Below are 12236 nucleotides of genomic sequence, written 5' to 3'. Positions count from 1 at the left end.
TGGCTACCTGTCTGGCACTCAGGTATCAGGATGCCAGGGATTATCCCTCAGGCAGAGGGGCTGCTGAGTAGCTGAGCTCACATGTCTATATGAATTTCTGAAGTTGTCCCAGTGAGCCAGTACATAGATACATTTATCAGTGAATTCTTAATTTTTGTATCGTGCAGCAAAGGCCATTTGAATAGATAGGAAGAAACTGTGATGAAGTGTTTTGTGGGGACAAATCACAAAAGTCACAAAAGCGATTGTGCTGATTTTGGTAGTGGGCTGCATGTGCATGATATCTGCTGGAGGGGCAACACCCCCCCCCACAACCTATACATAAATTCCTGCAACAGCTAAAACACCAGAAGCTTTCTTATTGGGTATGGTGGGGGATGAGATACCAAAGGGAGATTAAAAGAAACTGTTTATGTATGCAACAACTGCAGCAAGAATTCTTTAACCCCAAAATGGAAGCAACAGAAAGTACCAACGAAAGAAGAGTGAGATGAAGATGATGGACTTTGCAGAACGGGCAAAGCTGACGGACAAAATCCGAAACCAGCAAGACCAAGCATTCCTAAAAGACTGGAGTAAATATATACAATATTTGAAATACCATTGCAAGCCATTACCAACACTAGCAGGGTTGTGAGAGGACTTGTAAAGAGAACAATATTGACCCTTTTATATTTATTTAAAAATTGTGAAATCTTAAAGGAGTGAAATGTAAACTGGAAAATGTATAAAATGTATAAAATAAATGTATAAAAGCTCAACATAAAAAATACTAAGATCATGGCCACTGGGCCCATGACCTCCTGGCAAACAGAAGGGGAAGAAATGGAGGCAGTGAGAGATTTTACTTTCTTGGGCTCCATGATCACTGCAGATGGTGACAGCAGCCATGATATTAAAAGACGCCTGCTTCTGCGGAGAAAAGCAATGACAAACCTAGACAGCATCTTAAAAAGCAGAGACATCACCTTGCTGACAAAAGTCTGTCTAGTTAAAGCTATGGTTTTCCCAGTAGTGATGTATGGAAGTGAGAGCTGGACCCTAAAGAAGGCTGATCGCCAAAGAACGGATGCTTTTGAATTATGGTGCTGGAGGAGACTCTTGAGAGTCCCATGGACTGCAAGAAGATCAAACCTCTCCATTCTGAAGGAAATCAGCCCTGAGGGCTCACTGGAAGGGCAGATCCTGAAGCTGAGGCTCCACTACTTTGGCCACCTCATGAGAAGAGAAGACTCCCTGGAAAAGACCCTGATGTTGGGAAAGATGGAAGGCGCAAGGAGAAGGGGATGACAGAGGACAAGATGGTTGGACAGTGTTCTCGAAGCTTTCCAGCATGAGTTTGACCGAACTGTGTGAGGCAGTGGATGACAGAAGTGCCTGGCGTGCTCTTGTCCAGGGGGTCACGAAGAGCCGGACACGACTAAACAACAACAAATAAATGCTATGATATAAAGTTTAATTTTGAAAACCAGGAGGCAGGAGAGTCGACAAGCTCGTATGAGCAAAGGAAGTAAAGTACCGTATTTATTGCTCTACAAGACGCACCAGACCACAAGACGCACCTAGTTTTTGGAGGAGGAAAACAAGAAAAAAAAAATTCTGAATCTCAGAAGCCAGAACATCAAGAGGGATCGCTGTGCAGCGAAAGCAGCAATCCCTCTTGCTGTTCTGGCTTCTGTGACAGCTGCGCAGCCTGCATTCACTCCGTAAGACGCACACACACTTCCCCTTACTTTTTTGGAGGGAAACGTGAGTCTTATAGAGCAGAAAATACGGTAGATAATGAAGATGTGTCTAAATATGTTAAAATGCAAACTTAATAAAATTCAAAAAAACTCAAACTGCTGCAATTTTGAATGTTGTGTACGGCCTTGCAGGTATTTGTTGTTTGTTTTTTTACCGAAAAGTGAGATGTGGGACAACGCACAGGTGTTAAGTCCTCACCATTAAATGTTTCCACCTCTCTGCCCTGGAATGGATCTCCTCCCATTTTCTCCCTGCCTCTCTCCCATTTCTGTGTGGCCCTGACTTTTGGCTTTTTCTCACCATTCAACCGTCTGGTCCTTACTCTTAATCTGCAGCAACACCATTGCAAGACTCACTGCAAAACAGCTTATCTGTTCCTTTTCTCGGGAACAGTGTTGCAAGCGTGTTCCTTGGATCGTGGCCCTGCTGTCAGAAGGCAGGAAGGGGCTGATCTGAGGCTCGTCTTGCCAGCCAGCCAGCCAGCCAGCCAGCCAGCCAGCCAGCCAACCAACCAACCAACCCCTTACTGAATTTCTGGGACATCCAGTCCAGGAGAAGGCGTCATCACTTGTTTATAGAACTCCCTGATATTTGATAGCTTCACAGCAATCTGGCCTTGTATCTATGAGGCAGCAAATTCATATTGCTCCATTGTTTGAGCTCAAAGAGGAGGAGAGTGAGAATCCAGGCACTTAATGTGATGTTGGATGGATGGAAGAGTAAGTCCAAGGATGGGCAAAGGGGCATAGCAAAAGTGCCAAATGTTACAGCTGCAGTTTTGAAGTTTGCAGAGGGCAGAGAGGGAAAGATCCATCAGTATCTCTGACAGTGGCACATTCGCACAAAATATAACATAATATTCGCACCGGGGGTGTTGGGGTGTGTGTGTCCAGCAGTGTGGAAAATTAAAACTTGTTGGAGGAGTGTAAGGATCATAACGGAGCTATCTATCTTTTCAGTCCAGCAAGGTCAAAATATTTAACAAAGGGATTAGCTTGCTAGGTATCAGGCCAGTGTCCAAATACCACTTGCTGCAAATACCACAGCAGGGAAAGAGATGATCCTGAGCTCAGATTCTGCTTGGTTTCCTGATTGGCCACTCTGAGGACGCTGGACTGGACAGGGCCACTGGCCTGATCCAGCAAAGGCTGTTCTTATATAGTCCATCTAGTGTAACTTCAGCACAGCAGATGAAAAGCCCTGATGGAATGTTGAACCCAGGGATATGTTCTGAGCACCTCAAGGGAACTGAGCCGACAGTCTCTTGCCCTGCTTATTTAGATTATGCATTATATTTGGAAGAAAAAAATAAAAAAAATTCCTTTCAGTAGCACCTTAAAGACCAACTAAGTTAGTTCTTGGTATGAGCTTTCGTGTGCATGCACACTTCTTCAGATACACTGAAACAGAAGTTGCCAGATCCTTCTATATAGTGAGAAGGTGGGGAGGGGTATTACTCAGAAGGGTGGTGGGAATGGGAGATTGGCAGATAGCTGAGATGAGCCTGTTGACGACTCTTAACAACTGCAATAGGTCTTACAGGAAAAGGCAAGGGGTGAGAAGGTGAAACATGGCTTAGTCATGTATAATGAGATAAGAATCCAATGTCTCTGTTCAGACCAGGTCTCTCCATGGTTTTGAGTTTGGTAATGAGTTGCAATTCAGCAGCTTCTCTTTCCAGTCTATTTCTGAAATTCCTTTGTAGTAAAACAGCTACTATGCAACACTTTCTCTAAGAAGCTGCTCAAAACATTGAGCTGTATTTGGAAGAAAGGAAGGGAAAGAATCATATTTCCGCTGCTCGGTCGGCAGAGCATGAGACTCTTAATTCTAGAGTCATGGGTTCAAACTGCATGCTGGGCAAAATATTCCTGCGTCGCAGGGCTGGACTAGATGACCCTCGTGGTCCCTTCCAACTCTACGATTCTATGAATTGGGAGTCGGAAATATTTGATGACCGGCTGAAAATCACCTAGAATGGGGGGAGGGGAAATGAGAGCTTTTAAGCCTGAGGGCTGCATTCTCTTTTGGACCACCTTCTGGCCGGACCAGAGACAAAAGTGGGTAATAATTCTAAATTTTAGCATTATATGTCAGGGTATTTTCTACACCCCTCTCTGTCCCCCATTCAGGCAAGTAAGAGGCATTATCAGAGTTCAAGCATACATTTCCAGCGAGGCAAAAACACCTGGGTTGTGAAGTATGACCATCAAGGGCCAAGTGCAGAGATCTGGAGGACTGGATTCGGCCCCCAGGCCTGAGCTTTCCCACTCCTGACTTAATTATCTACTAAGCAGATAACGATCTACCTTCCGCTCACTCCGACACCTGCAGCGCATCCTAGGTTGTTCCAGGATTATATGAACAACTACTGCACAAAACATCACTTATTGAAGAAACACGCTCGAGGTCACAAAAATATAAATGCCGTTTTATTGTAAAAAAAGACAGAGAGACTCGCAAGTCTTTAAAAAAACTCTTTACAAATAAATTAGCATGATTTCCCTTTAGGGCAGATGCTTTTCAAGGCCCAGTGTGCTTTTTAAAAAACGGACTTAAAAAAATATATATGTAAATATGTGAAGATATTTATATCCACAATATTGCCTGTATTTTAACAAAAAAGTGCAACAATTTTATTTGCATATAAACTGTTCTGATCCTGGTGGACGTGCACAACCTACTTGGGTGTGCATTTAGCCAAGTTTGCAAACGGAGGGTCTATGCTGGGCAAGTCTCCCACGTTCACGAAACTCAGCAGGAAAGAGCAGCTACAGGAAGGTTGTCGTCTGAGCCCAGGGTCCTTTGCACTGCCCTTTTGCATGTTGTCAAGTGTACCTGGATATACATGAGACCCGTAACCCCGGACTGAGTTCTAAAGAACTGCGAGGATAAGAAACGCAACGCGGCAACTTTCATCGCTCACGCCAGACTCTCAGGCGCTGTCTGCTTCTGCTCGGAAAGGCGATTCTGTCCTGTTTGAACGTTTGGAAAACAATGAAGCAAACTTCATGGCCTCCAAGTTGTGAGATGTCACGCGAATCCCAGGCCTACAAGGGTGGAACAGGGTGGAAGTCTGACCAGCCCCAGACTTTACTGTAGCTCCTTCCCCACACCAGCACTGCCCTCTGGGAAACTGGGCACCCGGTGCAATGATAGGAAAGACACCCAGGGCAAATCTCCAGAATGGTGCAGGGCCTCTCACATTACTTGGTATAGTGGGGGAAGGAGCAGCACTGCTGCAACAGCTCCTGGGGTAAGAACACAGGCTAGGAGAAGGAGCTGAACGCGGGAAGGAATGGAACTTTAGCTCCTGGCAGAGCTCGGATCCAGAGGGTAGGCAGGGATCTGCCATTGCCTGTAACCTAATTCCTTGGCTTATTTGACTAATGCCACACGCCCTTCTAGGAGGAATGGACAGACCTCGTATGAGGCAGGCTGCATCTCTGGTATACAGCAACAGATGGGTCTCCCGCTTTCACACCAGGCTCAGAACTCCCATACGGATTCAGAAAGGGCTTGTGCGGTTCCTCAAAAATCATTTTTCTCCCGGGGCTCCTTGAGATGTGTGCTTGCTACGGCAGCCCAAACGAGCCAGAAGTTTACAGCAAGCCCAAGCAACCACCTTTCTCAGAAGCTTCACAGCCTTTCAGACGTCACTGATGGACCTCCCTGCCCCCCTCGTTCCGCTACTGCTTTTTGGAGAACTGGGCTGAAAATATCCGAGCGATCCTTCTCATTTCCTTTTCCGGGAGCTCGTCTGGCGTCAGGCTCGGGTTGTGACGGGCCGGCCTTCGGTTAGGGATTCTCCCGGCAGCAGCAACGGCGGCGCCACTTCCAGCCTGAAACAGAAAGTGATGTTGCACCAACTTCCTCTGAAGACACAGAAACTGCGGATCTTTGCTAATCATAAGAACGTGGGAAGCTGCCTTAAAGGGAGTCAGGCTGCAGCAGTGGGTGGCAGGGGGCCTTTCTCAGCAGGTTTTATACGCCAGGGACCAATTGCAAAAGCTGCTGGCCTGGCAGATCTTCCTTGCCCTTCCATCCTCCAACCTGCCTGTGGGATTCCAGGTGTGCCCCCTCCCCGGTTTCAGTGGCCCACAGTCTTTATCTCCTAAGAGCAGAATAAAATGAAACCTTATGGCCCTTTCTTTTTATTCAAGCCTTCAGGGAAACCTAGGTGTCAAGAGTCCTGTTTGAGCACCCATGGGTGTAATTTTTATTTATTTATTTTCAAGAATAATAATATCTAGTTGCAGAAGAATAAGGGGTTTTTCATTCTTCAGTCAGTAACGGTGATTGCAAAGGTTGATGAATGCAATATTTCACACACACACGAACAAATAACTACTTTGAGGTCCAGCTCCAAGGGCCTTCTGGTGTTTCCCTCACTGTGAGAAGCAGCAAGGTTAAAAAAAGTTAAAGAACCCCAGTCAAAGGCAACTCAGGGGTGCGGCTCTTGTCTCACTTCAGACCAAGGGAGCTGGCATGAAGTAAAGTTACAGGGAACTAGGCAGAGGGCCTTCTCGGTAGTGGCGCCCGCCCTGTGGAACGCCCTCCCATCAGATGTCAGAGTGATAAACAACTACCTGACATTCAGAAGACATCTGAAGGCAGTCCTGTTCAGGGAAGTTTTTAATATGTGACATTTTAGTGTATTTTTCATCTTTGTTGGAAGCCGCCCAGAGTAATAATAATTAATTATTATTATTATTATTAGCCCTGTTCAGGGATGTTGATATTTTATTGTTTTAAAAAATATTTTGTTGGGAGCTGCTGAGAGTTGCTGGGGCAACCCAGTCAGATGAGCAGTTTATAAATAATAAAATTATTATTATTATTATTATTATTATTATTATTATTATTATTATTATTATCACACACACACACACACACCCTGCTGCCACAAGACCCCTCCTGCCCTTAAGCACCCATGTTTGGTGATCTTAGCCACCGATTCTGAACACTGCAACCTGTCCTGAGCTGTTGCTAAAAGGACAAGTTCAAAATCCAAAACAGATGACACTTGCGTCATTTTTAAATGCCTGTTTCATATCTATATCTATCTGTACGCTTAAGTTTGAGTCACATAAACGTTAATGCTGCTCTCAAGCAGCTCGATTTCTCTCTCCATGCTATCTTCCAAGGCGAGTGGCTGCTGTTGAAACATTTGAGAACGCTGAAGTTGCAGAACTTGCAGCCAGCTACAGCCGGCCTGGAGCTCGTGTTTTTGACCTCTGTACAGCTTTAGCTAGCAAGCAATGCAGGATACAGAAAATGAGAAATGTGAACTTGGGCGTTTCCTAAAGCCTCCTTTGCCACAGGGTCTGCCCACCTTTCCAACTTGACATGCCTGAGAGCGGCTTAGCATGTTTCCTGTTTCAACACCAGGCCTGTGAATTCAGGTTGATCGGAGCTGACGGGATCCGGCTTGGTATTCAAAAACACTCGCCTCCTCTTTCTGGGTCACTTAAAGATAAGTCAGCTGGCAGCTGTCCAGCCCAGGCAGCTGCCTAATGCCGTAAGGCAGCAATGCACAGCAGCCCCACAGGCTTTATAATAGGGCGATTCACAGAATGCTAGCGTTGGAAGGGGTCCAATGGGTCATCTAGTCTAACGCTGTGCAATGCAATCGCAGCCAAGGAATCTCTCCAGTAAGCTTTGCAATGCAAGTGCAAAAGGCTGTGGGAAAGGACAAAATTGAAAACCCCTCGCAGCAGAAAGCATCTTAAACTTGCAACATTTAGGGCAGGGGTAGGCAAACTAAGGCCCAGGGACCAGATGAGGCCCATTCACCTTCTTAATTCGGCCCGCGGACAGTCTGGGAATCAGTGCGTTTTTACATGAGTAGAATGTGTGCTTTTATTTAAAATGCATCTCTGGGTTATTTGTGGAGCCTGCCTGGTGTTTTTACATGAGTAGAATGTGTCCTTTTATTTAAAATGCATCTCTGGGTTATTTGTGGGGCATAGGAATTCGTTCACCCCCCCAAAAAAAAATATAGCCCGGCACTCCACAAGGTCTGAGGGACGGTGGAATGGGCCACGGCTGAAAAAGGTTGCTGACCCCTGATTTAGGGGGTCTATAAAGCCACGGATGCTTCCAGGCAAAGCCAACTTTACAAGCCAGAACTGGAGTTGCATGATTCCATCTGTGCGATAATATTCATTTGTAGTGACTGAGTATGAACTAGGAGCTTTATCCCAAAGGGAAAGAAGTTGAATCAGATCAGCTGAAGAGTTCAAGAACGAAGGCTCTATAGCAGCCTCTGCAAGCTGGTGCCCTCCATATGTGTTGGACTACAACTCCCATCCGCCCCAGTAGGCTGAGGTTGATATGAGTTGTAGTCCTAAACATGCGGAGGACACTAGGTGGACGGAGGAGACTCTTTGGCAGGGTTTCCCAAATTTGGGTCTCCATCTTTTTTTGGGCTGCAACTCCCATCATCCCTAGCTAGCAGGGCCAGCGACGATGGGAATTGTAGTCCAGAAACAGCTGGATGCCTGAGTTTGGGAAACCTTGCTCTATAATAACAAAGCAACAGGCAGCAAGATCTATGCAGGGCCAAATCTTATTTGCAGGACAAAGTACACACAACACAGCGGCCTTGCTCTGGAACTCACCTCACCCCACAGTGCAGACGCTGCACAACCTCTGCACTCATTCCATCAGCTAATGAAGATTACCCAAAATTCGCCATGGCACCAGATGGTTGCTTTTCCCAGCAGCTTCGATTTACACCCATTCCACCCTTTTTTGGGAAGAACGCCCTCACTCTGCATGGTTTTCAAGGCAGCTTTTGCACTCACGTTGTGTTTACGCCGTCCCTTGCCAGGGAAAAGCGCTTGGGCAGGTTCAGCTCAGGGCATGTGTGCAAACACCAGTTAACACCTCCCACGCCTGGCTCGTCCTCCTTTTTTTCTACAGGGATTGCTGCCAAATGCAGTCATACAGTGGTACCTCGGGTTAAGAACTTATTTCGTTCTGGAGGTCCGTTCTTAACCCGAGGTACCACTTTAGCTAATGGGGCCTCTCACTGCCGCCGTGCCGCTGCTGTGCGATTTCCATTCTCATCCTGAAGCAAAGTTTTTAACCCAAGGTACTATTTCTGGGTTAGCGGAGTCTGTAACCTGAAGCATCTGTAACCTGAAGCGTCTGTAACCCGAGGTACCACTGTACAGGGACTCTATGGCCTCATTGCGAGAAGTGAGGTTACAGGGAACCAGGCAGAGGGCCTTCTTGGTAGTGGCGCCCGCCCTGTGGAACGCCCTCCCTTCAGATGTGAAGGAAATAAGCAGCTATCTTATTTGGTTTATCTTATATGGTTTTGGAACGGATTTCTGGAACGGACTAAGTTTGAGAATCAATGTACCATTGTAGAAGCTGTCAGCATGCCACAGCAGCCACATCCTGGGAACAGCTTCAAGTGGCTGGCTAAACCAGGTGGTGTGATTAGAACTCGAGTATATATATCCTTTTGAGGATAATTCCATGGCTGCCTCATTTAATATCAGATCCTGCTCATTTTATCAGGCTCACAAGTTTCTGCCTCCAGTTTTATCCAAGCAAGATGTTCCCTCTTTTGCAGATGTTCTTTATAGAGCTCCCCCGCCACTCACCTCCATAGGCCATAGGGCAGGGGGGAATGAACCCATTAAACTTGCTTTGACGACCAGCAGCTGATAAGTCTGGCTACCATAACAACAAGAACTTGCCTGGTGAAACTTACACCAGCTCCATGGATTTATGGGGATGGTGTAAACAACATTTAGAGACCAGGCTATAAAAAACCCAAACACCTGACGCTTTAAGGAAACTTCTTCCAAAGAAGCCAGCATTCCCTTTCAAAGCAACCAGTTTGCAATAGCTACATTTGTGCACTTATAAATTAGCAACCAAATGTATTTTGATGTATTATTTATGCACACCAATCCCTTCCTAAGATTTTTAGTGCTCTCTCAGCTTTAACAGCCTGTCTGGCCTTCTCGCTCAGCAGCTTTTAGCTGTAAGCTCATTTGTTAAGCCAACGTCTCCTGCCAATTCCTGAAAATTCAACAGCAACTTCTGCAAGTCCCTGCCCTCATTTCGTTCACTGATTTCTGAACCACAGACCTCTCGGCTCTAGATTCAACCCCCAGTATCCTTCGTGTCAGCGTAAATACACCAGAAACTCGCCCCACTGCAGTGATGACAGCTGCCTGCGGTTGTGCGAAGGAGCGAGCTGTCTGGAATTCATTCGGATCGACTTTTCAGGGCCATCACAACTCAGCAGGCTGATTTAGGGCACAATCCAAATCCCTGGCCAATGGCTGGGGGTGGCTGAGCTTGAGGGAGTGGATTAGCCACCGTTGTATTGACTGTGCTCCAGTTTGCAGTGGCTAGAGCTGAAAGGGGGTGGGGGGAGAGGAGGGAAGGAAGCGCCTCTTTGCTGTGCCAGCATCCAGGCTAGCAAAGAAGCCTAGATTAGGTCCATTGCCATCATCTGACGGCAGCAAAGCTGTCTTAGGATCATCCGGATCCAGTGATGGCCTAGTCCCATCCCCTTAACACTCCGGGGCGATCCTGCTGGCCGCCATTTGGCCATTCACTGGTAAGGCTCCCCTGCTGGCAGGGCGCGTCCGTCACATCCAAATTCCTTCCAGCATGGTGGTGGACTGGGGGTCTGAACTGCTCTGTTAGTGTGATGGTCTGGGACTCGGAACCGGAACCGGGAGAGTCTCGGTCCACACTGGATCCTCTGCCTCAGGCGGCATCTGAACAGAGCCTGGGGCCTGATCCTGAAGAGTCCCAGTCTGCACAGGTTCCCCTGCAACAAGCACCAGCTGGGCCGAGTCAGGGGCCTGATCCTGCCCTGGCTCCAGATGCGGGGATGACCTCGTTGCCTCCAGCTGGGCCATCACTTACAGCTGCTCCACTACCGGTTGGGTCAGGGGAGGCTGAGGCGGCCTCTGGGTCTAGTAACCCACCGACGTCTCCTGAGCTGCAGAGACTAAGGTCTGAGAGAAGGAGAGACCTGAGTACTTGCAGGAGGAGTGCTCGCCTTCAGGCAAAACAGGGAGGTGAGTCGCCAGGGGATCAGGACCGGCTGTTACCCCCTCAGCGATAAAAGGCTGCTGAAGCCTGCCCCAGGTTGTGGGAACAACATTGCTGCTTGCTAGAACCTGCCTGTTACCCTGTGTCTGACCTAGGCTGGTTTCCTGCCTTGGCCCTGTTGGACTGACTCCTCGCGGAATCCTTGGGTTCGGGACCAGACCTGGACCGCGTTGCTCAGGTTACCCCCAGGCCCAGCAGAGTTAGATCCCTTAAACAGTTTTAAATATTCTCTGCCCACTTTCTCCACCCCACATCAGCACAGAATCTTCTGGGTCAAGAAAAAACCCAACTCGTGCAACTTACAAATTTTACCAATCAAGTCACTGAAAAACAAAAAGAACCAAGTGCCCTGCGGAATCAAATTTAGGGGCCACCAACATTTGGTTTCCTCTAGTGGTTTGGTCACAGGCCTCCAGGAAGCAGCGGAAGGAAAGCCACAGGCCTCCCTGTTGTAATTTCTCAGCATTTGGCATTCAGAAATATTGACTGCCCAAAGGTTTTACCTAACTGTCGTGGGCCAACAACCGTTAATGGCAACCTGTTTGCACATAATTTGCTAACTGTGCATCGCTCCTCCTTTTTTCCATTAATGGGAAAGGGCACCTCTAGGATCAATGGAATTCCTTCTTCCACTCAACCCTGCTTCCTAGATTCCACCAAACACAAGGCCATCTTCACAGCATTTATGGCTAAAAGCTTGCTTTCTTAGAAATGTCCTCTGGATGCTGGGCCTGACACTAGACTCCAGGCTTGTGAGGACCGTATTCCTGCATGCACACAACTGCATGTGGGGCCTCTGACTCTGCAAAGCCCTTCCCTTTGCAAGGCCTAGCCTGCCCAATTGTACTTGAACGTCCTAGTTATTGGCATCCGTCCATCTCAAGAGACAACGTAGTGCATCTCCGGGGTGAAGTCAAACCGCTGAAGAATCACAGCGCCTGGTGTGGCTGCAGAGACCGGTAACTTCTAACTGCTGCCTCCTGCAATGTTTTAGTGACTTCCCTGGGGTACAAGCCTGGGAAGTGTGTCTGGGGGTCCTGGGCTGCCCTGATGACAAGACCCCCCCCCCCGATGCGGTCCAAAGGAAAGCAGAGCAATACATTTGGCACCAGCTTGGCTGCAGGAGTTGCCGGAAGGAGGCGCACAAGGCCTCAGGGACTCCACTCTGGATCTGTGTAGTGTTCACGCCTTAGCCTTTTCCTCTCCCAAAGATATCCCACAAGGCAATGGATAACTGGCTCTATTAGTGGGTTTATATCCCTACATGGACCACAGCAATGGACCCAAGTCCACTCTCTCTTCCTTCCTTCCTTCCTTCCTGAGTTGGGGCAGGGCCATGGTTCCTCTACCCACCTCCCCTGTAAAGCCACCACATACCTGGATGAACAATATTAATA

The 12236-nt window shown here is 47.6% G+C and overlaps 1 protein-coding gene across 1 annotated transcript in view; it reads right to left on the bottom strand.

Annotated features, from left to right (window-relative positions):
• Window positions 1–4156: 4156 nt before the first annotated feature.
• C2CD3 (C2 domain containing 3 centriole elongation regulator) overlaps window positions 4157–12236 on the bottom strand; it is a 60666-nt gene continuing 52586 nt past the window's right edge. The window contains exon 33 of the mRNA XM_082219684.1: window positions 4157–5588. Coding sequence (XP_082075810.1) covers window positions 5436–5588 — 153 coding nt within the window. The 3' untranslated portion in view covers window positions 4157–5435. The remainder of the gene's footprint in view (window positions 5589–12236) is intronic.

The sequence above is a fragment of the Podarcis vaucheri genome (assembly GCF_965113315.1).
Source record: "Podarcis vaucheri genome assembly, chromosome: 4".
Lineage (NCBI taxonomy): Eukaryota > Metazoa > Chordata > Lepidosauria > Squamata > Lacertidae > Podarcis > Podarcis vaucheri.
The sequence above is the reverse complement of the archived record's forward strand: the minus strand, read 5'-3'. Positions and strand labels throughout refer to the sequence as shown.